Raw genomic sequence first — 25,540 nt, forward strand, 5'->3', positions numbered from 1 at the left:
CCCCGTGTGCCCATCACCGTGTGCCCATCCCCGTGTGCCCATCCCTGCCCTGCTCCCAGGGCAGAGACATTCCAACAGAAATCCCAACAATAATCCCCGTGTGCCCATCCCTGCCTGCCCATCCCTGCCTGCCCATCCCTGCCCTGCTCCCAGGGCAGAGACATTCCAGCAGCAATCCCAACACTGGCACGAGGAGCAGCACCAAAACGACATGCAAAATAAACAAGGGCTCTGCTTTTGCTATGTGAGTTAAGGAAATTTAACTCCCAGTTCTCCGGAGCGTCACAGGAAGCAGTGGGTGGTGTTGGCAGATGTCAATGCAAGGCTTACTGTGCCCAGAAAGAGACACAAAAAGCAGCCTGGGAATCAGAGGGCTTGGGCACAGCCCCACTCATTTGTGATCAATAATTGTTTTTCCTGTCTTTCTGCTGCTAAGTATCAGCAGAGAGTAAATTCCTCCCAGCTAGCAGAAAGGTTTGCTCAGGATGCACTCGGGATGGATTAACAGCACCAGAGATTGACAGAGGCCCTGACAGCTGTGACAAACAAACAGCATTGTGTTGGAGGGCTGCAGTGACAGCCAGGGCTCTGCAGCAGTGCTGGGGGTGTGAGCTGTGCTTGCAGATGGGGCAGCCTTGCTGCCCAAACCCTTATCCACACAGATGCTGCTCATACTTGGGTAAAGGGAGCTCTGACCTGCAGCTCTTGCCTCACACAGGAGAGACACTGAACACCCAAGCAATAGCAGGTGAGCAGGTTGTTTAATATTTAGTTACTTCTCACATGAAGTCCTTTAGTCTTCAATTAAAGATTTAATTCTGATTTGTTAGACACAGATTAGGTGCTAAATTCCTGCTGATAATTGCTAAAAGTGACCAGCAATGTGAATGACACAATCCTTCCATTTCTGTATTGCCTCTAAATGGCCCCAAACAAGGCCATGGAGAAAAAAACAGCTTCTCAGTCCCCTTCTCAGCATCTGCTGCAAACAGGAGGTTTCTGCTGGGCAACTTGCCCACTTTGCTCAGTTATCAGCACCTCCACTGCCCAGGAGCCAGAAAGGCCCAGTGGGGACCAAATCAATGGTCAGCAGGGACAGAGTGGATTCAGCATCCCTGTGGAACAGGCACGAGGGATGGCTCAGAGTCAATCACTGAAAATCCCTCTGCATCAAACCCTGTCAGAGCAGTTAGACCATCAGCTAATAACTGTCAATCTCCATTTGTCTGCAGTGCTGTGAAGAAGGCTTTCTTAGTTCTCTTAGAGATATGAAAGAGGCACTCTGATTTTGCTTTAAATGGAAGTGTGTGATGATGTTAACTGCTGGTAAACCTCAAAGACAGTCCTTATGCAACATCAGAAACATTTGGAAAGGTGGAAAAGATCTAACTTTGGACTGAAAGACCTTAAACTCTGTAACCCATATTCTGCAAACTTTGGTGCCTGTGCCTAAGCACACTGCAGGATCTGTGCCTGTACCTTGATCACTCCAGCAAGACCACATTGCATGAAGGAAGTTACAAAATTTTGGAAGTGCATTATTCTTTTTCTTAAGGATTTGTATTTTTTTAAATGTTGAGGAGGATATCATACACCCAGAAACTACAGTCTCCAGGGCAGCATTGCTAATTTATTGCAGAGCATCGTGTTCCTGCAGGTACCAGGAGGGAAACACTGTCCCTGCATTTCATGCATCAAAACCTCCTAAAAAACCAATCAGGCTGTGATTTGTGGTCACTTTCTGCAGCTGCTGGGGATGGATGGATGGATGGATGGATGGATGGATGGATGGATGGATGGATGGATGGATGGATGGATGGATGGGCGGGCAGGGGTGGTGCTGCTGGATTGGCAAAGTCTCTCACTCCAGATGCCAGCAATGTCCCATCCCCGTGGGCCCAGGGCTGTCCTGCAGAGAGGGCAGGGACCAGCCCTGCTTTGCTGGGTGGCTGCACAGACCCTGCAGAGGAAGCACCAACAAGCAGCCAAGTCTATCAAGGTTTCTATCAAGGTTTCCTCCTCTGCTATACAAGGAGTACATAATCCAAAATATTCACCACTGCTTTCATTCTTGTCACAGAGGGGAACTCAAGGGCAGGAACATAAACCAAGGTTGGGTTGAGCAGGATGACCAGCTCAGCCCAGCACTCCTGCCCCAGTCCCACACTGCAGGATGACCCCCAGGCAAGGTTGTGTGGTGTTGAACAGGATTCAGGAGCTAAAGGCTCATCTGTTTTCCTGGCTCTGGCACAGACTAAAGTTACTGCACATCCCTGCCAGTTCCCTCTACCTGCAGAACAAGGATAACTGTGCTTAGCATCCTTTTCCTGCAGCTTGCAGAGTGCTTTTTAAAAATAAACAGGTGTGGAGAACTGCTGGTAGAAAGTACCATTAAAAAGCCCCTCTAGATAAAAATCTAAAGTATAGCAAACTTACTAAAACAGGATGCAGCCTTTTAGCTACAGCTAAAACCCTGTAGCTTCTTTTCTCCCCTGAAGTTAAATTGAGGCAATTTTCATGAATACGTTAAATTGGCATGAAAACTAAGAGTGAAGAGCAGTTTGTTTCTGATTTGGAAATCTTTCTCCCCTGGTCTCTTCAGTTTTCTTGCCTATATCCAGCATCTTCTTCACTTTCAATTGTGTTATCACACATTTCATCCTATGATTCTTCATGGAAAAGAAAAAGCCATCACTACCAATTCAGCCTTCCTTTCAGGGTCACTTAAAGGACATTTCAGTTGCCCATGATGCAGCTGAGGACTCCAGATTATTCACCTGTTGGTCCTGCAGGTGCTGCTCCTATAAAATTAAGTGCCTGTCTAATGGAAGTGTTTCCCAAGGAGCTGGAGAGACTGTGCAGCATGGCAGAGAGTGCACAAAGTAAAATGACATCATCCTAAGGGGGGAGAAAACCCAAAGAGGATCTGGAACCATCTCCTTTCAAAGCAAGGCAGAATTCTGCTGTGCTGAAAATACCAACTGGCTGCTTTCCCAGGTAAAATGCCATTGCTTGAAAGAAAGAGTCAATTACTGCCTCAAGGAACCTCCCTGTTGAGGCAAAAAAGCTATTTCAGACAGTGTGCTGAGCCCTCTCCATGATTAGAAAAAGAGAAGGGAAAGCTGCTTGTGTGTCAGGCCGGCACACAGGAAACCCAGGGAGATGTGGGCACATTTTTCACCAGAGGGTGGCAAAGGGGAGACACTGAGCTGCTGCAGCTCCACTCCCAAGCACAGCAACCAGGACCAGCCCAGTGTGCTCTGCATTTGGCAGATAGAGACACAAAACACCTCGAGGGGATCAGCAGGGATCCCCTCGCCTTGCTGTCCCTGAGAGTCCTGCCTTTTTGCTTTAACCTCCCTCCCTGTTGGGAGTGGAGCCCCCTGGAAGGTGCTGCCCCCAGCCCTGATCTTGGGGCCATCTGAAGCCACAGAAATCTCTCTGTGGGCTCTCACAGAGGCAGCTGGGCTGTGGCCATTAACTGACCCACAGCAGATCTTCTCCAAGGCTCTGGTGACCCTGCCCAGGCACCCAGGGACCAAAATGCCAGTCAGGGGAGGAGTGCCCTTGAATCAACCCCAGCAGATACAGCTGTGAGCCCATCAGGGTACTCTGGTGAGAATTTTATCTTCCATCAGCTATCAACACCCAGATTTTGTTAAAGATGTAGAAAAGCCTATTTTATCTGAGAGAGAGAGGAAAAACCCTATGTATACACACATGTATCTCTGTGTAGTGTGTGCCTATAGAGAATATACATGCACACACTTCACAGCTTTCAGAGAGGATGACAGCATGTTTTCATATAGCACATCTGAAGAAAAGGTCTTGTATCAGTGCTACAGCAGAGAAAATTTCATCTTGAAAATTGAGAATGAAGGGAGAAGAAAATAAAAGAGAGAATGTTTCCCTTCCATGTCTGAGGAACTTAACTACAGCGATGGGAAGATATAAAAGCCCAGACAGCAGAGCACTGTTCTGGAGACCACAATATGCATAAAAACTCCTGCAAACCCTTGTTAAATGTTCCTACCTCTCCTACCCTTGAGTCCATGCCTCCAGGGTGCAATTTTCAGGAGACAGGAAGATTTAATGTGCTGTGGTTAAAATAACCCCCTGGATTCTCGCTGCAGAGACTGTCATGACAGCGCTCCTCTGGTTTATTATATTAATAAGCAGAGTCATTCAGCACTCAACATGATGTGGCTCTCTGACTGGCACATGACTGTGTCCCCAAGCTGCAGCGATACAGAGGCCTGCCCCAACTCCTTCTTGCAAAAAAGGTTTGTTATTTTGAGGGAAAATGACCACAGCTGCTCACAAGGATGCACATAGAGCAGGTTTTAAGTGTGCAGAGGCAGCAGCTTGAGTTCATCCCCAGTCGCCTCCCTGCTCCCTGCCAGGCTCCTTGGGATGCTGGTGATGTCCCCCACTCCCAAGCCCTCCATCACACTGCCATGTCCATCCCATCCTGTGCACCCAAGGTGCATGTTGAACATATTTTCTACTGATTACAGCCAAATAAGAGTAAAAAATAAGGTTACTAAAACAGTAAAATTTACTGTTTTAGTAAATCTAACCCACAAGCAAAGCTCTTGTTCCTCTTCCTGGTTTGAAAACACTGCTATCCTGGCCTGAAATCACAAGAACTTCCCCTGTAACCTCTCATCACTGCTCCCTGCCTTTATTTCCCAGCTGGGAGAGGCAGGTTCTGTTTCTGCAGCCCAGGAAGCACCACTCACTTGGCTCTGAAGATGCCCCATGTGCAGCTCTGTCACCAGCACCTTTTTCTGGGGTGTTTGGCTCCAGCACAAGCAGAAAGGATACTGCACTGCTGCTGATATCCACACGTACTCAATCCACGAGGACCCCAGCTGATTTTCTGCTCCCCTTCCAACAAAGGTTTTCTATTTTTCCCCTAAGATGCAGCCTCAGGAACATGTTGTGTGCCAGAGGTTTTGTACCATGGAAATGATGGATATTGTTTATGTACTGATTATGTTGAACCCAGCTGTTTACCTTTGCTAGGACTGCAATTATTTTAACAGTAATTGTAAAAATAAATTGGGGAGGGAAATAGCAGGAACTTCCTAGTTTGGTTTTTGAAACTAGAGCACTGCCAAGAGTGACCTGACCTCAAACAAGTCACATGCAGCCACTTATTTTAAATATCAACTGAGCTCATCCATGCATGGAAAACAGAGTGCTCTCTAGGGTTCTGGGCACAAACGGGTCCCAGAAGGTTCAGAATTCAGCCCAGCCACATCTTCCTCATTTATCACCCCCTGCTTAAGCTGCCACAGCACCCAGATCTTCCCAGAAGCCAACCAACCACATAACGCTGACATCCAACCTGCAGAACATGGTCGAACTGCCCACAAGACAAGCACGTTGACCTCTCTCCTCTCCTTTCCAACAGGTTCACTCTCCTCCATACAAAAATGGCAGTATAGACTAAATGTTTTTGAAGGTGCTCATTTTGCAACTGGAGGAACCATTTCCCAGCCCTGCATGCAGTTCCCTGCTTCTCCTCCTCTCCCTGGATCGCAGACAGATGCCAAGCCATGGAAGTTATTCTTTCATTTACAGCATCTGGTTCCTTGGCAGACTCCTCGGGTAATTATGTTCATAGCTTTAAAGCTGTCTCAGGCTCTGCTTCATGGGTTTGCTGCTTTTGGCTTGTAGCAGTCTCTCCTCATCTTCCCTGCCCATCACATGGGCTGAAGGCTGTTCTTAAAATACAGGAATTGGACCACTTGCATCTCCCTCTAACCAGAGCAGAAATAAACAATACCTCATGTTTTGTGAAAAATGGCAATACAAGCCCTTGTTTTACTGCATGGCTGCTCCCCTGCCTCTGGAGAAACCACAAACCCTTGTGCAAATCCCCCCAGGACCAGCTGGCCCACCCCTCTCCAGAGCTGGAGAATGTGTGGCTACAACCACAGCCGTGATGGGAAAACCCACAATGTGACCTTTGCTTTGCTTTAGCTTAAACCTTGTGCAACTGCAGGGTTCTCACCATGAAGAACAGAAGGACAGACATGCACTGACTGCCAGACAGAGGGACACGAGCAGTGCAGCCACAGCAGCTCTATTCATTTCACTGGATTGAGTCAATGATGTTTGGGCAGGTCAGAGGAGCAGGGTGCTCTCCTCCCCTCTGGATGCTCTCTCAGTTCTCATGCCCAGCATCCAAAGGCCCCATCTGGAGCAGACAGACTGAAAATGCTGCTCCCTCAGCACAAGGGCTCCCTCTCTGCCTTGGCACAAACCTCCTGTGTACCCCTCTGTGCCAGAGCCCCAGCACAGGGCTCACGGAGAGAAATCATCCTGGGCAGGAGGAACCCTGGGCATAGTTATGCTTTTTGAAGGAATAAGCCCATAAAGAGAAAAGTACAACAGATTTAAGCATTTAAATGCATTTCCATAACTGTTTGTGATGATTCCCAGACAGCAGCCTTCATTAAGCTGGAGCTGAGGCTGAGAGCACCAATTAGCAGGATTTAAAAACAAAAAGAGGAACTGCTGCAGTTATGCCCAAACAAAGAATACAGGCTCAGCCTAATGTTTCATGCCTGGCTTTGCTGGAAAGGATGGGAGGTTAAAGCTCAGGAAGGGGCAGTGCACAGTCCTGGGGATGGGAATGGTCACTCAGCACCATTTGGCTGCTGGGAGGGAAAATGTAAAATATGGCAGCTCACCCTCACATCCACTGCCATGAAACAAGGAGAGAAAGGAAGAGAAAGCCTGGCACAGCACTGGTGGACACCTCCATCTGTTCATCAACCCCAGCAGCTGGAGGAGGAGCACACTGACAACTGCCCAGCAGGTCCCAGCCATCACTCACACACACTCTGATTTATTGATGTTTGAGCTACTTTAAAATCACATGGCAAGTTAAAGTTACTCTTTTTTCCCATTCATTCTGTATTCTGTCAAATTCTTTAACTTTATGCTGTGCAGAACAGTTCTACCAGTGGACCTTGACAGCAAGAGCCTGCTGCATCCCCGCTGCTCAACTCCCGCCATGGGAGCTGCTTTCCAAAGCAGTAAAATTCCTTATCCACTTTTCCTTCCCCAGACTCAATCTGCACAGCCTGAACATCAGCTTTGTCCAGTTCGGCCTCAGACTGGCAGCAAAGACACTCAGCAGTGCAAAACACAAACCAACAGGAAAGATCAAATAATCCATTTAATGGGTGAGTGTTATGGATTTTCATTTTTTCTGTAAGAGCCATGAGCAATTATTTTTGAGCACAGAGATCTTAACCATTCATTTATCCTGAGAATAAAAGTGGGAGAAGGGGAAATGATTGCTTTGCTTTTTCATTATTTGTTGCACTGCCAGTACCGAATCAAAGTCAGAGGACTGCCAAAAGATCTCTTTTGATCCAAATAACTATCATCCTCATAAACATTTCTACAGGGAGAAAACCCAAAGCCCCAGTCCAATCTTTGCACCATGATTCTACAGATAAATATATAAACAACAGCACAAAAAAAACCCCAACTCTTCCTCTATGTTTTTGCCATTCAAGCCAGGCACAAAAGCTTTTTCAAAGATGCTGTGGGGGGGAACCAGAACTGGACCAGAAAAAGCCAAGCTTGAAGATTCCCATCATCAGCCCAACACTGTAACACCACTCACAGTGACTTAGAGAGATCAAAAAAGAAAAAAATACATATATATAAAAAGATTTTACATCAGGAACCAATTTGCTTTTGCTGCTCCACAGAGCAATGATGCCTCAGGACCCACAGCTAAATGGCTGGAGCTCACATGACTGGAAGAGCAAAGAAAGCAGCAGAGAACTTTAATGGCTTATGAAATTCAATTGAAACTGATGGTTGGAAAAGTGAAACATTTAACACCCCACCAACTCAACACCAGTGCTCCCATGTGCATGGACACACACACAGGTACATGGACCAAAAGAGGTGGGAACTCATTTTACACTCGTGGCACCCTCACACAGGAACTCAAACAGGAGGTAAATATTTTAACTCCTCCAGACCTTTTTCCACTGGAAGCTTTAACAGAAAACCTGTCCTTTGTGAAAATAGCTATACATTATTATGACCTGCACCATTCATGTCTCTGAAATATTAGAAGCTGCATTCTGCATTTCAAATTCTGCTGGAGCAGGAACTCAAAAACCCTCCCTGCTATTTGAGCTGACTTTGAATAAACTGTTTGCAGCTGATGTACTTTTCCAGCACGGATCTCTTCTGTTATGAAGCCTGTCTCTGATGAACAATAGAAAAATATTGTTGACAGGGGTGTACTTTTCCATCTACTCAAAAATATCATTTTGCAGAATATTTTCACAGCTCAGCAGAAGGTGGAAAGAAAGACAATATTATGACTAGATAAGAAAGAAAGAAGACATTCTTTATAATTAGCTTATAGTAGTTTTCTTGTTGGTTTTGGCTTGCTTGAACAAGGTTCTTTACTAGTTAGAGCTCCAACCTGACTTAGAAAAACCTTCAGGCAAAACTCATAGTCAAAGATTAACCTGGGTAAAAACAATCAGAATTTGGCCAAAACACTTCAGAGCAATGTTTATAGCCACAAAAATCACCAGTAGTAATTTCACACTATGACTTTGAAGTGCTCCCAGGTGCATGGTCAGTCAGGTGCTTCAGGACGCATCAGCCCGGCTTCGAAAGGCGTGGCCACATCCTGGTCACAGTGCCATTTATGGAGTGACTGGGGGCACAGGGACACTGCTGCCTTGCAGGAGGGCTGAAACACCAGGAACCAGCTCCTGGAGCCTCCCTGGTGCCCCTGGAGCAGGCAGGGATGTGTTCAGTAGGCACTGGAGCTCTCTGCACCAGTTGATTCATGGGGAGGCTTTGATGTGCAAATTAATCATTATAACTTTTAACTCAGCTAATGTAAGCGTCACACATTGCTAATTACACAATACAGGGGGGAGAAAAGTTGCAAATGAATTTAAATGCTTAACCTAATCAGGATGGCAAGTTGTGTTTTAATTACGAATTGTTGTGCAGCAGCAAAGCAGCTGCTGCATTTCGGCAGCTCTGGGTCCTGCTGTGCCTCACTCGTGGGCTCAGGTCCAGTTCTGCTCCCCACAGCCCCAGCCACCCCAAAACCAAAGGTGGGGGACAGCAGGGACATCCTTCCAGGCATGAGCCTGGCATGAGCAAACACCCACCCTCAACATCTTGCTCCTGTAGTGTTTTGCAAGAAGGGCTCCTTGTGGTCACCTTCAAGCTTGGCATGTTCAAACCTCCCCATTTGCCACCTCTCCTTTAATCTGAATGAATGTCTCCACACACAGAGACAGAAATCCATGATCTTCCTCCAACTCAATGCTTCTCAATTCAAATAAGCAAGAATCAAGAGGCATCTTTGGAATCTGTTTCCTCTATGCCCTCACAGTTAAGGGGAAAGGAAGAATATAATGAGATTACAATAATAAATAAACAAACGCTCCCGAACTTTGTAGTGCCTGGAGCAAGTTTTTACAACCAAATTAAAATCCCTGAATATTGTGGCTTTTATTGGAGACACTGATAGAGCCAAGGAGCTGTAGCATGGCAGTGCATCTGCACAATGCATTGCCTTGGGAGCATGCCAAGTGATGATGACCCTGCTCACCACCCAGCTGACCCTGCACAAAAACACTCACTTGCCATTAGCTCTGATGGTAATTAACCACAGAGTTTCAGTGAGGACAGAAAATCTCTGAAATGTATGGCAAAAATATGGTTATCTAAAAACCCAAAGATATTCTATTGTTTCTTATATTATTTTTAGCTTGATACAGCCCCTACTTGTCAAAAAGAGGGGGGGGAAGCTTCCCAGCCTCTGAGAACATTAATTTGCTTTAGATTCTGCCACAGTAAAGCAAAAACTTGCAGTATTTTTGGTTGGGTTTTTTTTGAACACCAGGGGGCTGATTACTGTGAAATGATCTTAGGCTTCTCCCACTAAGTGGACAGATGGATTGCTACTTTTGCAACTTCTTTTTGCAGCCTTGAATTCAGTTGCTGGCGGGAGGCTCCGTTCCAGCTCTCCCCAGCATCATTTCTCTCCTTGCACTTGTCATCTCACTTCCCAGCCTGAGGCTGGGCTATGGAAAAGGCTCTCTGCAAGCACAGGAAGGTGCACACAAAGGCTGGACCCCACTGTGTGGGTGCCCCTGGGCTCTGCACCCTCTCGTGCCCACCCTGGGGGAGGGAATGGCACAGGCACAGCAGAGCCCACTCCTGCATTTCCATGCCAAGGGAGCTGCTGGTGCTGGAGCTATGGAGACAAGTACCACCAGTGCTAGACAGACCAAAAATGAGGTCTCTCAGCATTCCAGCAAACAATCTGCAATGTAGAGGGTTCTGCAAGGTGAGAAAGAAACAAAAAGCACTGCTAGGCAAAAGTCATCTCCTTAACTTGTTTTTTTAAAAGACAAATTTTACAAAGTGCAAACTGAAACGCTGCCAGGCTCCATCCCTGCTTCCCTGACAACACAGAGAGCCTGCTCAGAGCAGCTCAGGATGGTGGGAGCAATGTGGGTCCCTGGCCAGCAGCCCCTGCACTCACAGCCCATCGCTCCCATGGGCAGCACAGAGCTGGCCAGGAGGAGAGCTCAGAAAACCCCCCGAGCATGCAGAGAAGGAACTGCTCGTTCAGAAGGTGCTTTTTAGGAGCAATCCCCCGAGGGAACACTGCCTGACCCATGGAGCATCACCCCATTGCAGCCCAGGGACCGCAGCCCCTTTAAGATGAAGACAAGGGACAGAAGGAGGAAACGCTCAGTTTGATCCGAGGAAGTGAAAAAGCTCGGGAAAAGCAAAGTGCCAGCCCCAGGAATGACTAAGCACAGAGCCAGGCAGCGCAGGGCTGGCTGAGGCAGCCACACAGTGCACATTGCCAGATCAGTGCCAGTTCTGAAGGTATGCTCCATGGGAAAACCATTCCTGGGGAGGAAAAAAGAAAAGCCAAACCTAAAAACAAGGATTCAATTCTTCAGCGAGCCACATGAACTGCCTGAGTGTGTTTATAAGCATTCCCATCCGTCTGTAACTCCAGCTGATGCACAGATAGCAATATATGGGTCAATAATGGTTTATCTAAAGATGTGTGTCAGCCCATCTCTCCTCACTCTCTGACAAACCTTTTACAAGAGCCACTTACTTTAACCCTGAATTATCTGCCTCTGCTCATCTTCAGGGAGAATCAGCACGGCAGAGAAAGAAGCAGGCAATTCCCTGTGATCTGAAAGCTCACTTTCTAAATCAAATCAATTTTTCTAACGTAATTTGCCTCATCTAAATCACTGACCCATGCATTTTCTCACCATCCTTTGACAAGAGCTGCACCAATTGAAGCAAAGCTAAAACACTTCAACCAGACCAATTCATAGAAGTCTTTAGAGGAATTCTTTCATCACTGTAATTAATTCTTTAAGTACCACAGTGGGATGCTCTGAATTCAAACCCAGTCCAAGGAGTAATGATTATACTAATGGGAGAAGCTGCACAGTAAATAAATGCAAGTGCCCTGCTGAAAGAGAGTGCTTTCAATAGGAGACTGCCACTGAGGAGGGAACTGCATTTTGGAGATAATAACTCAGATGATGGAGTCCCGCAGACTGGAGTCTGCCACGACAATTCCCACATTCCACACACCTAAGGGATGAGCATTTTGGCAGATAGGAATTAGAGCTGGGGCTGCTCCAGCTCTCAGCCCTTTGAGGAGGGCACAGAGGGCCCAGGGCAGCTTGGGGAACCAACTCAGAGTTTGCTGGTCGGTGCAGGAACCAAAGCAATGACTGCCCTTTGGCTTTCCCCATGTGGTTAAATGCCATAAAGCCTTCTCACACGTTTAATGTGTTGGGCTCCCTAGAAAGGGAGGGAGAGGCTTTAACTCTGGATGAGCAGGACCCTTCAAGAAGACACAGCTGAAGCTGTACCCAGGAGATGATATCTGTCCCCCAGGGATTACAGCAGACTCCAGTAATCTCATTATGACACTGTAATAAGTGAAATAAGGTGCACAACATGGACATTTGGGGTTTAAAAGGGCTTGTCTGGAGAACAGCTCCTCAGTGCAGTCCCTGGAAATACCCCAGTCCCCATGGCCTGCCCAGCTTCACCACACCAAGGAGGTGATGAGATGGGCACCACCATCCGGGCTCTCCTCTGTAGGGCTCTCTTTGATTTCAGCAATAAAGAACAACAATTCCATCTCTTCCTTTCTGCTTATGCCTTCCCATAAAAATTGTGATGGGCTGGTGCAAATCAAACACAGCACAAGAACCAAGCAGTGCCGATGCCTTAGAGAGAGCCTCAGCACTGGCTTTGGGCTGCTGCCCCAGGGCACCTCATGGGGACAATGCAGAGGACAGACAATGGCTTCACTTTTCTCGCTAAAGCCCTTTGAGATCTACAGGGGAAAGAATGACAAATGATTAATATTTGAAAGGAAACAAAATGCCTCAACTGTAATAAAATTCATGCTATCTTCTGTTTATCTCGTTTCTCCTCTTTAATGGAGTTGAGCCTTTTTGCACCAATATTCATGCTAATAACTTTCAGTGGGCTACTCCTAAGCAAAATACCTGAAATGACTAACTGTGCTGCATTAAAAAAAAATAGAAGAAACCTTTGTATATTAATTCTCATAGCTGTCAGAGATGAGGATTTAATAATGTTAGTATCTAAGCTACTCCATTATTTCCCAACACCTTGGAGCAGAATGTCTTAGTGGGAGATGAATTAGATAGTGCCACTGGAACTGCCTTCTGAGTGTTTTCAGAGCATAATCTATGGCTCATCACCACGTGTGCTTCAAGTCCTTGCCCTCTCTTCTCCAAATAACCTCCAGCTGGAAATGCATTTGCGTGCTGGGTATTTACATGCCAGACCCAGCTCCTCTTCCTGAGCATTTCCCACTCCGTGTTTAACCATTTGTCCCCATTGGATGGATTTGCCTGGGTTTGGCTGTGGGTGGGTGTTGGGCTGGAGGGTTGGGAGCTCAGGCCAGCCCATAAATGATGGAATGAAGCAGAGAAGGAGAGCTGTGGGCGGAACACAGGAGAGGTCTGCTGGGCTGCAGAGCTCTGCCAAGGGAAGCAGCACAAGCCCTGCGTGCCTGAAAACCAGCCCTGCTCAGGAACAGGCTGTACCCAACCTACAGAGATGGCAAAGGCAGCTTATCTGCCAACTTTTCCAGCTCTAATTCCCAGGATTTGGAGAGGCTGAGGTACATTGGCCTTTAGCTTGCCCTGAAAGGGCTCTGCTGCTTCTAGAAAGCTCTTAGCATCCTCTCGGGGTGCCTCTGGCAACCTTTTAAAAGCCTGTTCCACAGCGTGTGTGTTGTGTCCCCTCTGCACCCAGTGAAAGTCAATCAGACCTTGTGCTATCAGTCCCTGCTGCCCCCAGCCAGCCCTGTGGGTGCCCCAGGGACATTTCAGATGCTGTGGCCCCACAGACTCAGGGACAGAGGCACTGGGGGCTAGTTGCTGTTGTCTTTCACCGCACCAGGTGCTCAGTCTGGCCAGGGTCTTGCCCCACACACACGTCCAGACCAGCTCCTTCCAAAACTCCTCTTGGATTTTTCCCTTTTCAACCAGAAATCTGGGTGCCAATACCAGTCAGCAGCTACCAGCCTTTGCTGAGTTTCTAATTACTGCTTATTGCATAGAACCCTGCTCCATCTGCTCAAGGGCTCCCTTTTAGGGCACAGGGCTCTGTCTTATTTTTGGTGTGAGTTTCATCCTTTTTTGAAGCTGCAGCATGAATGTTTGTTTCAAGAGCTGCAGCATCCATTAGACAGCCCTCCTTCCCCATTGTGGCGAGAGTCTTGCTGCTAAGCAAAAGCTGTGGCTAATTGACAACAACTCCTAAACTGAGATATAAAGGAGCTGCGTCTGTCACTCATGCAAACAGCAACGGCAGCTCAGCTGCTAAATAATGGAAAATGGTTCATTTTTCTGACTCAGGGAGGATCCTTTATTAAAGAAATGAGCGTCTCTGGTGCTACAGAGCCATGCCCTGATCATTCCTGCATCTTAAAAGTCTAACATTGGCCATAAAATTCCTAAGTAACATAAACCCTGTTCCTTTCAGTACTCTCCCAATCAGAAAAACTGGATTTAAATCACCTGCTGGCAGGTTTATTACAGGGCCCACAAGCAGATAAGGTCCTGTGCACCAGCCCTCTGCACTTAACGGGAAATAAATCTCTGCTCTGCCATCTGTTTTTGAAATGTTTCCATACAAGCTAAACAAAAAACCCAAAGATACGTGCATCTCTCGATCCTTCTAGAGGAATTTATTTCTGGGGTAATGAGGATGACATTTCTCCCCTCTCTGGCAGAAATGCTTTTCCTCCTCAGGCTGGTTCCCCCCAGGGCTCCCTCAGCCCAAAACTGAACTCCCCAACATTATATGTGTGGATAAATGGGCTCAGCACAGGCTTGGCCAGAGGCAGCACCTCCCACACATCCCATGGGCTGCAAACAGCAATTCTGGAGCTTGCTGAGCCCCTGGGCTAGGCCAGAATGAGGGTTTGATCCCTGCTTCTCCATTTGGCCCAGTTTGAATGGCATCAGTGGAGTTTTTTCCATCATCTCCTTCCATCACCAATGCCAAGCTAGAGCTGCCCAACACGGGTGGTTTCACACCATCCCTCCCCATGACCTGACCTGTGGTTTTTGCAGAGCCTTTAAGCAGATGGCAGCACCATCCCAAGGCTGGAGGATGTGGCCATGCAGCCACAGAGCACCGAGCACCCTCTGCCCAGGATTTAGCAGCTTTGTCCCTAAAATCCCATTTCCTGCCACTGCAGGGGAAGGGATGGGGCAGGGCAGCTCCTGAGGGCCAGCTGGTGCAGGCACGGTGAGATGAGCAGAGCTGGTTTACATGCAGTTTCCAATTAGTTTACTCAGCAGACAGCAGCCTGGTGGAAACTCCTCTGTTCCTGGTGTCCCTCACCCCTCAGGGCACCCCTTTGCTTGCTCTCTGACTGCCACCATCACCAAAAAAATATCAGGAAAAAAACAGAGTTAAAATCAAATGCTACACTTCATTTTCTCTCCTTGCCTGAAGTTGCAAGAGACAAGATAGGACATAATCACCACTTTTAAAATCATCTCCTATGACAGGCAAATTGATCAAGTGGAGAGGCTGGGCTGCTTTTGGACTTGAACAAACTGATTTTCCATGAAAGATGGTGTTTACATTGCCTCTCAGTAGCCAGCTGAAATATGCATTCCTCCTGCCATTTCATCTCCAAAATTTGGGAGGAAAGAGTGGTTTTGGGGAGAAAAAAGAAGGAAGAAGAGAAAAGGGGAAAAGTGTGCTTTAATCTGGAGCACATCATAAATTCATGAAGCCTTCTGAATGCTGTCAGAGACAAACATTTATGTAAACAAAGAACAGCTCAAAGTGTGTTGCAAGAGAAATTTTGGGAAGCGTGTTAAAAACGTGAATATTTACCTTGCACCCGAGACTAAAGCTGATTGTGTGAGGTGCTGCCCAAACATAAAGTCAAGGAGCTCAGCCACACACACAATTCAGAGCCCTGGCTTTACTCCCATCACAGCCCTGCACGTCACAGAGGGCAGTGGGAATACCCAGGGAAAGGCAGACACTGAGCAATCCCTGTAAATTGTCTCCAGGGACTTCTTTGCTTTGTAATTTCTGCCTGCCCATCCTCACGTGGGAACTGCTTCCCCTGAAATGCCCCTGGGAACTCCTGACAGCACCAAATCAAAGCATCTTCCACGACATCTACAGCAACACATGGTAACTCTCACTGCACAGCCACTTTGTGGAGAGGATCTGACAGTTGGGCAGGCACCACGTGCCAGCACATCAGTGAGCCACCAACGGGGCTGGGAGCTAAAGCTGTGCCAGCAAACCAAGCCACCCCTGTCATTAACTAACATCAGTCATATACAGGCAAGGAGAGAATGGGGAATCAAGGTCAGTGAATTGAATTTGTTGAGCTGACAGGATTTATTTTGGTGGGGTGGCTTCTCTTTCACTGAGAGGTTTATTAAGGCCAGAAGACCTTGGTTTTGCTGGCTTCACACAGGACTTAGGGGGCTGCCAGCTCCCCTTTGCTCCTCTGAGACAGGACAGGTCTGCAGCCACCTCCATGAGACACAGGGCATGATGAATTCACCTCTCCATCACAGCAAAACCTGTGCTTGGTACCAGCATCAACCACCAAGGTCAGGACAAGCAGCATGAGCTGCCACAACCCAAAATCACGAGTAATGGCACCCTTTCCTCCTCCTTTCAGCAAAGGGACACAGCCAACACAGGCCCCCTGAGCAGCCTGGCTGCAAAACACGTTTCTGAGGAGCTGTGGAGAAGGGCAGGGGGATCCCAACTCAGTGGGGTCAGCGGGGTGGGATCTCCATCCCACTGGCACCAAGGGGAAACCCTGCACAGCCCAAATCCCTGTGTAACCCAAACCCCTGTGCACCTCCCTGGAGCACAGACTCCTCTCTCCAGGCACTTTGAAACAAGGGAGTCCTTGCCCAGGGACTGCACCTTCCAAACTGCTGCCCGGGCTCAAAGAGCAACCAAATCCATGACGGCAAACCCAACACAGCAATTAAACAAATGGAGCCATCTCTGGCTCAGGAATGCATCCTTCATCCAAAAAATCCTTCCTGAGGCACAAACCCTGTCCCAGCCTTGGCAGCCCTCTGCTCTGACCTCCTGCAGCTGCTCCTGGGCTCGTACCTTCATCACCACACTGAGCTGCCTTAAACACAGAGATAATAGGGCTGGGAGTGACTACCATTCCCAGCTATAAAATACAGCAAATTAATTGCATTTAATTGATTTTTATATTTTAATGTAACTATTTCGGTATTCAAACCACAAAACCCTCTATTGATCAGCCAGAGTCAGTGAACAGAGTTCTGTGACCAAGCCACACATGTTGAAGAAAATAATCAAAACCCAAAACCAGTGAGACTTCCCCATTTCAAATACACAAAGGAGGCTGCAGCAGCAGTGACAGGAGATTTTGAATTGAAAAATGTTGTGCAGGGTAAGTCACACAGTTGCCTCCTGCATTCCCAGAGAGCCCAATGCCGATCACAGCAGCAATGCATAAATCCAGAGTAGCTCCACTGGCTTCAGAGCAGCTTGTCCAGATTTATGCTGATGGGAAGTAAAATCAGGGTATCTAAAATATTCTGCTCTAATGGATGCTGGAGCAAAAGGCACTATAATAATTTCAGACTTCTCCCCCAGCCCTCTATCCCCCACTTCACATCAGTTTGAACGGTCATCGTATAAAATGTTGAGATCTGCACTAATCTGGGGGAAATAACCTACATTTCAACAGTTTGTACGATCGTGATCTGCAAATCTATTGTACACTAGATAATGCAGGTCTTTCATTTCTGTTCCTAAAGAGCCTCTGAATAAAAAGTGTCTCCATATTAGATAGAGTGATACAGGGACACATAATAAAATAAGCATAATGTCTCTCCTCCCACGCCCCCCTGGAGCCAGAGTCTAAAAGCGATCGCGGGTCCTTCCTCACGCACGGCTGACAGCAGCCCCAGCGCATCATCCCACAGGAGCCGTTCGATGAGCTCCGCACGCCCCGTCCCTGCCCCGCGCTCCCGCACCGGGTGCGAGGCGGCGGAGCGAGCCGGTGACACAGCACCGGGCAGGAAAACAAAATATTCAGGTAACTCATCCAGCTCGCTCGCAGGATACCTATTCATATCACCTCGGAGACAGCTCCGCCGCCGCCAGCGAGGAAGGCGGCCAAAACCCTGCCTGGATGCCAGCAACAAACGGGGGCCCGCTGCCAGGCAGAGACATCCTCGGGCTCAGCGTGAGCGGCCCTCGGCTGCCAGGCACACACGCACAGCCTCTGCTCGCACCGAGCGCGCCAGCAGCCCCAGCGCCGGGGCAGCGCGCTGATCTCTTAATTGGACCCGCACAAAGCTATTTAGGGAACCTGCCTGACAGGAGAGCAAATGCCACCCGCTCGGGAGAGGCTGCAGAAACCCAGCCTGGTGCACCGCCGGGCCCCGCAACGCAGCCGGCAAGGGGGAAGGGAGGGAGCGAAGGCAAATAAATAGAGAAAAATGGCAAGAGCCCAAGGCGAGCGTCTGCGGGAGCCGGCGGCTTTGCGGAGATGGCAGCACCGCGGCATGACTCATGCAGGTGTCTCTCCCGTCTGCAACAACCCAAACCGAGATGCGGTTCGTTAACCCCTGTAATCCAGAGGAGAAAACCGGCTCGGATTCCCGCGAGCTGCGGGAAGATGGGCACAGCCCCGAGGGAGGCGTTCCCGGGCTCCGCCGCCGCTCGCCTCTCTCTGAGGAGCTGTCCCCCATCCCACAGCCCCTCTGCCCGCACAGACACGGCTGGGGCCCGCAGGGGTGGGACAGGCTCCGCCGGGGAGGCAGGAGGATGCCGCGGCCGAGAGAGGAGAGAGGAGAAAGGCGCGGGCGGGGAACGCTCTCGTTATTCACAGCTCGGGCTGAGCGCACTGCGAGCCCCTGACGCGCACACCGAGCGGGGAGGGAGGGAGGGAGGGATGGATGGATGGATGGATACGTCGGTAGGTTTGCAGCCACAAACTGTTTCAAAGTGGGTTTCCATATGTTTAAGCACTCAGAGCGCTGGAAGAATTACACCCACAGCCCAATCTCACCATGGTAGCTACCCACACAGGAGGAGACGGGAGGAGGGAAAAGATAAGCATTAATATGTCAAAGCAATAAATAAAAAAGATTTTAAAAAACCAGAAACCTGCTCTTTTACTGCGCCCAACTCTCTCCTCGATAAAGGAAGAGCTGCACGGAGCACAGGGCATGGCAGTGGCCACAAAAAGCCACCATTCCATGGGCAGTGCTGACCCAGAGGCAGCCCATGCCCTGCGCCCTGTGCTCGGTGCCCCAGTCCCCACGATCCGCACCCCAAACTCTGCAGCCCAGTGCCCGTGTCCTGCTCAGGAGGATTCCCAGGTGCTGCACACAGCCCAGCCAGGGAGGCGGATGGAGGGCAGGGGCAAGCGGTGCTTTTTGGGGTGAGCAGAGCGAGGATCCCCTGCTGTCCATCTCCGTGTGTCCCCAAGGTTGGTGCCTCCTTCCTGGCAAATCGTTCCTGCTCTTCCTGTAGGAACCTTTCCTAAAACACTGCCCCACCGCAAAGCCTTCCCTGTGGCCTCCCCGAGAGCGACAGCTGCTATCCCTTCCCATGGATCGCTCCTTTTTCACCCAAAATCCTTGCATTTATGCGTGTTTCTAAACCCCCCGCGAAGTTTCCCCAGCAGCCCAAGCTCCTCGCCACGGCCAAACGTGAGCACCGTCCCGAGAAAAGAAGTAAGCGCAGACGAATCCCCGAGCAACTTCAGCACCGATGCACCTTAATTAATTTGCTTTTAACAGCCCCTGTTTATTAGGAGCAGCATCTGCGAGGGAGCTCACGGGAGCACGCCGAGGAGAGCGTGCCCAGAGTGAAGTCCTGCTAAAGACTTTCCCAGGGGCAGCGCTCTGCTGAGCCCTTCCCCAGCAAACACCCGCACCTGGACCCGAAACGCTGCTCCCAAGTCCAGCTGGGGGAAAATAAAATAAAAAATAAAATAATAATAAAAAGAAAATAACAGAGGAAGATCATCTCCCAGCCTCGCTCTGTGCCCGGGCGCGCTGCCTCGCAGCTGGCCGTGATGAGGGAATCCCACCTGAGCCCAACCAAGGGCCAGACCCCGCTCCCCGCCAGCCCAGCGAAACCCGTCCTTCTCGGGATTCAGCGCAAAAAGGTTGCACAAGTATTTTGTAAACCGAAAGGGTTTAATTCCTGCACATCTTTCCCCCCATCCACCCCACAGATAGCCAGAAAGAGCGAGGAGCATCAGCGAGGAACGGGGGTCGGCCGCCCCGTGGGAAACCCCACGACCCTTCTCCATCCCCCAGAGCTCCGGCAAGCCCAAACTTTTCCCATTTTTGCCCCCAAATCGGCAGCGGCCGAAGCAGGCGGGCAGGCTTCGCGCAGGGGGCCGGGAGCCCGCGGCACGCGCGGGGACAGGGACGGCAGAGCTGGACGGGGACTCCTCGGTGCGCTCAGAGCCGGAGCCCGGAGCGCGCCGCACCCGCAGCGCCGCGGGGAGCGGGGAGGGAGCGCTGGCATGGGGGAACCGGCCGCGAATAACACCGGGGGAGGGGGCAGCTATGAAATAAACACAAATTGTCAAAAACAAACACAGAAACGGACACAACGAGCAAAGCAGACAAACAGGAGCACAGCGGCGGGGTCGCGGCGGCGGGTCCGGGGTTACCTCGGCACAGGAGCAGCAGCGGCGCCAGGAGCAGCGCGGGGCCCCGGGAGAGCATCCTCTTTGTTCCATGCCCAGAAGTAGTCATGGTGCTGATTTATTTGGAGAGGGGCGGCTGAGCGGGGCGGGGGGGCCGGGGGTGTCGCGCCGGAGCCCGTAACCACTCCCCCCGCTCCGCTCCCCGCCCGCTCCGCTCCGCGCCGCGCCGCTCCGTCCGGCGGCGGGGCCGGCGCCCGCCGGGGAGGGCAGGGCACGGGCAGGGAAGGGAAGGGGGGTCCCCGCCGGCCCCGCAATCACGGCCGCCCCCTCCGCATCGCCGCCGCCCCCGCCAGCAGCAGCAGCAGCAGCGGCGGCTCCCCCGGGGCAGCGGGCGCCGTGCCGGGGCTGCGGCGGCGCGGCCGGGCCGGGCCGGGCTCACCTGGGCGCGATCGGGGCGGGCCCGCAGGTGCGCTCAGCGCGCCGGGGCTGCGCGGTGCCCGCGGGGCCGGCGAGCGGGGCAGCCCCGCGTGGCCTGGCCCGGCCCCCCCGGCGGCCCGCGGTGCCGGTGTCAGTGCCGGTTTCGGTGCCGGTGCCGGGCCCGCAGCGCCCCGGGGCCCGTCCCGGTCCCGCTGCCCCGGCCTGGGGGGCCCTGAGGGGGGGGCGCGCGCCGGCCGCGAGACGCGCAAAGAGCGCGCGCGCGCCCTGGCGGCCGCCGGCCGCAACTGCGGGGAACGGGACGGGAGAGAGGGACCCGAAACGGGAGAGAGCACCCCGGAAACTGGGAGGGCACCCCGGAAACAGGGAGGGCACCCCGGAAACTGTGAGGGCACCCCAGAAACAGGGAGGGCATCCCAGAAACAGGGAGAGCACCCCGGAAACAGGGAGGGCACCCCAGAAACAGGGAGGGCACCCCAGAAACAGGGAGAGCACCCTAGAAACTGGGAGAGCACCCCAGAAACTGTGAGGGCACCCCAGAAACAGGGAGAGCACCCCAGAAACTGTGAGGGCACCCCAGAAACAGGGAGAGCACCCCAGAAACAAGGAGAGCGCCCCAGAAACTGTGAGAGCACCCCAGAAACAGGGAGAGCACCCCAGAAACTGGGAGGGCACCCCAGAAACTGGGAGAGCACCCCAGAAACTGGGAGGGCACCCCAGAAACTGGGAGAGCACCCCAGAAACTGGGAGGGCACCCCAGAAACTGGGAGAGCACCCCAGAAACTGTGAGGGCACCCCAGAAACTGGGAGAGCACCCCAGAAACTGTGAGGGCATCCCGAACAGCGTCAGAGTATCCCGAATGGTATGGGAGCATCCCGGGGCTGGGCAAAGAGCATCCCTCGGGATGTGGGGGCATCCCCAACGGTGTGAGAGCCTCCTGAACGGTGTCAGAGCATCCCGAGCAGCGTCAGAGCGTTCTGAAGGCTGTGCAAAGGACACTGCTCTTCGAGGAGTGTGAGGGTGTCCAAAGGGGTGTGCGCAGGGCTCCCCAGAGGTGAGGAGAGGGAGCCTCAGGAGTTCGGGGATGTGCAAAGGGCATCCCAAGGGCTGTGCAGGGAGAGAGGAGCGTGCCCAGGGCAGCACCAGCAGCGTGCCCAGGGCAGTGCCCGCCGTGCCAGGGCAGCTCCATCCCCTCGGGATGGCACCGTGCCAGCGCAGCCAGGCTTTGCCCGTGCCCTCTCCCTTGCAATGCCAGCACACCGCGCTGCTGGAGCCGGAGTTCCGCTCCCAGCCCGCTCAGCCCTAACTGCAGGGAGCTGCTGCTGTGATGGAGACAGGGAGGGAAAGGAGAGGGAGCTCTAAACCCCGCCCCGGGGCTCTCCCCCAGCTCTGCAAACGCATCTCCGAGTTTGACTTTTTTCCCTCCCTGCATAAACAAGCTTTTCTGTAGTACTTGCTGTAATCTTGTTTGCTCCATAACCGCTCTTAGGAATGTCATGAAAAATTTAGCTCTAATATTTTACCACTCCGCACAAACATGAACGTGAATAAACGCTTATCTCCCGTGCAGGGAAATGTGCAGCAGCGTGAGAGCACATGGGAACGAACCTCAGGCTGGAGGAACCCGACCCACAGAGCTGGGGAGAAAACAAAACCCAGGGGAACACAAAGATTTGGGCTCCTCAAAGAAGATCAAACTAATAAATAAGTATATAAAAGGAGTAAAAGGCAGTAATGAAGAACATCTTGCTGTCTGCCCTCAGTACGTGATCTAATAAAACACAACTGGAATGTTCAGCTGCCCATGGAGATGTGGGGATCCAAAATAAGAGAATCAGCTGAGATCCCATTTGTCTCTTGGGGAGTGTGGGGGATGTTGGGTTTTCCAGCTGGAGGTGCAGGGGGGTCATTGTGTGAAATAAATGTGCAAAGGTGTGTGCAAGGGGCCTCCAAAGCTGTGTGTGAGCTCTGCTGCACGCCCTGGGGACAGCAGCAGGACCCAGGGCAGTTATGGTGTGCTGGTGTTCACAGGGGTCCCAGGATGAGGGAAGAGACGAGGACCTGACTCCATGTTTCAGAAGGCTTGATTTATTATAATATATATTACATTAAAACTGTAGTAAAAGAATAGAAGAAAGGTTTTCATCAGAAGGCTGGCTAAGAATAGAATAGAATAGAAAATTAGAATAGAATAGAATAGAATAGAATAGAATAGAATAGAATAGAATAGAATAGAATAGAATAGAATAGAATAGAATAGAATAGAATAGAATGATAACAAAGGTTTTTAGGTCTGGCTCTCTGTCTGAGCCAGCTGACTGTGATTGGCCATTAATTAGAAACAACCACATGAGCCCAATCCCAGATGCACCTGCTGCATTCCACAGCAGCAGATAACCATTGCTTACATTTTCTTCCTGAGGCCTCTCAGCTTCTCAGGAGGAAAAATCCTAAGGAAAGGATTTTCCATAAAAGATGTCTGCGACGTTATGGGGGCACGGGGAAGGAGGAAACGATTCCCTTGTGCAGCTCAAACCCAGCTCTGACCCTCAGCTGGGGCACACAGGACCCCGTCCCCTCCCCAGCCCAACCCTGCACACAGCCAAGGGCCTCACCTCACCCCACTGGGAAGCGTTCAGACTTTACTCCGTCCCTGCTGCACATTTTTAAGTGGGATTTTGTACCCACCATGTGAAAGAAAAGCCAAAGTGAGAAATGTTGCAGGCTGACAAGGTGCTGACAGGGAAGGGATGCCACTTGCAGAGATCCAGGTGCATTGGCTGGGAGGTGCTCATCCCCCATCCCGTTTGTTCCATGCAGGACCAGTCTGGTTCTTCCAAAACCTGCCTCCCAAACTGGTGCTTGAGGTGGATGGTAAAGCTGCAGTGATCCATTATTGCCCTCAGCCTAATAGAGCTGTAAGATCTTCTCTGACCACTGCAAAATGCTTTAATGCTTTTACTGCCTTTTAATGAAAGGTAATATTCTGGTAAGAATGAAGTGGAAACGTGAATTAAGTGGTGTCTGCAGACTGTGGGAAGGTTGCTTGGCAGTGCCCTCTCTCCTTCCCACAGCTTTCCTTTGTTTGTGTTGCCAGAAACAAACCCAAACAAACCCAAATACAAACAGCAATAAACTCCTCTGAGAGCTCTGGGCTGAACACGAGGGACTGTGTGCAAACTAACAGGTAAAGGGGAAGATCTCACAGGAAAAATGCATCAGAATTTGGGATTTTCCAGGTCAGAAAGCACCTTGTGGGGTGAGCCCATGGCACAGCAGCTGCTCCCATGGCAGGGGCTACTGGAGTGCTTTGGGGAGGTGCTGCGCTAATTGTTTAAGATTTTCTAAAATTTCTGGTGTTTACATTTTTGTAACAAACTTTCTCACACAATTTCTGTAAATAACTTATTCTTTTAAAGGAAACAAATAACTATTTGTTTCTTTTATGGAGGATGAGAAATTTGATGGACTGTTGGTTTGCCCAGTGTCATTGGAGAGGTGGCACTGTCACCCTCCAATCCACTGTCGCTTTTGGAAAACTATAAATGTTGGAGTCAGAAATTAAACTTCCCTTTTTTCACCTTGAGAGCAGCGGTGTGTGCATTCATGTTTTTTCACGTCCTATAGTGACAGGGAGGTGTTTTGGGGAGCAGGGGGACAAAACCCCCTGGAGACCCAGCTGATCACCAACCACAGGTACAACCAGCATTGATCTGCCTGGCTGAGGTGAAAAGAGGAGGCCTGAAAAAGCAGAAGGGGATTATTGGGAAATACAAAAGCCATGAGGAAGAATTGCAGACAAATCATCAAAATCACAGGCAGCTGATGGAGCGCAGCTTCCTCACGGAAGCAGCAGGACAATGGGTGCTCTTTGAGTGAATTTGCACAGTTCATGGTGGGAATTTCTGCTTTCCAGATCACTGCTGAGCTGGCTTACAGCATGGCTTGTCATGTCTCCTTCTGGTGTGAGAGCATCCAGAGGTTCTGAGGAGCCATCAGAGCCACCCATGGTGCCATAATCTGGGTCTCCCACATGTGATCCTCACAAGAATTCTTTTCCCAAAGGAGATTTCCTTTTAAGTTATTCTGGTGGGATGTTGCCACAGTTCCTTTGTGCTGGCGTGACTTTGCACACAGAGGCAACCTGTGCTATGAGAGACTTGAAAGACTTTGCAGCGTTACAGAGAGCTGTTGATTTTCACATCACTCATATGTCAAAAGATGGGAGGCTTTGGGAATGCCCCTAGGAGAACAGAAAGAATGGGAATTTTAAAGATGGCTTGAGGTATTAGGAGGCAAAACCCCAGCTGGGAGTGAAGGGGAGGTGAGGATGGGGGCCAGACCCTGAGCTGTGTTTAGATCCTGATTTCCTGGGGAGAATAAGGAGCTCGAGTAACCCCGGGACTCTGCACAGCAGGAGATATTGATCAGAGCTCTGCACAAATGACATTTCCTTGTCCTATAACGGATGTGGAGCTCAAGATTTCAGTCTTGTGTGTGCAGAGAGGCAGAAACTCTGCCTGTGGGGCCGTCCGAGGAAACCCTGCCCCACTTAGTGAGCCGTGCTGTCCCACTGACCACGTCTTCTCGCTTGCAGGATGCAACAAGGTGTTGGAGAAAGCTCAGTTTCGCCAAAAATTCATTGCATCCACTTCACAATTTTGAAAACACTGGGGTAACGAATCCTTGGGCTGTTGGATGGAGGCTGGTGGCTGCTGAGATGGAAGTTACCCACGGCATTGGAACATTGTGCCCCATACAAAACCGGGATCCTCGGGGCTCTGTCCCTGCCCGGGGCATCCCCAGAGGGAGGAAGGGAAGGAGCAGCGGGGAGG

The 25,540-nt window shown here is 50.5% G+C and overlaps 1 protein-coding gene across 1 annotated transcript in view; it reads right to left on the reverse strand.

The window, feature by feature from the left end:
* TMEM132B (transmembrane protein 132B) overlaps positions 1 to 20,479 on the reverse strand; it is a 208,412-nt gene extending 187,933 nt beyond the window's left edge. The window contains exon 1 of the mRNA XM_059485436.1: positions 20,294 to 20,479. Coding sequence (XP_059341419.1) covers positions 20,294 to 20,378 — 85 coding nt within the window. The 5' untranslated portion in view covers positions 20,379 to 20,479. The remainder of the gene's footprint in view (positions 1 to 20,293) is intronic.
* Between the last annotated feature and the right edge of the window lie 5,061 nt (positions 20,480 to 25,540).

Source organism: Ammospiza nelsoni, chromosome 18, assembly GCF_027579445.1.
Source record: "Ammospiza nelsoni isolate bAmmNel1 chromosome 18, bAmmNel1.pri, whole genome shotgun sequence".
NCBI classification, from domain to species: domain Eukaryota; kingdom Metazoa; phylum Chordata; class Aves; order Passeriformes; family Passerellidae; genus Ammospiza; species Ammospiza nelsoni.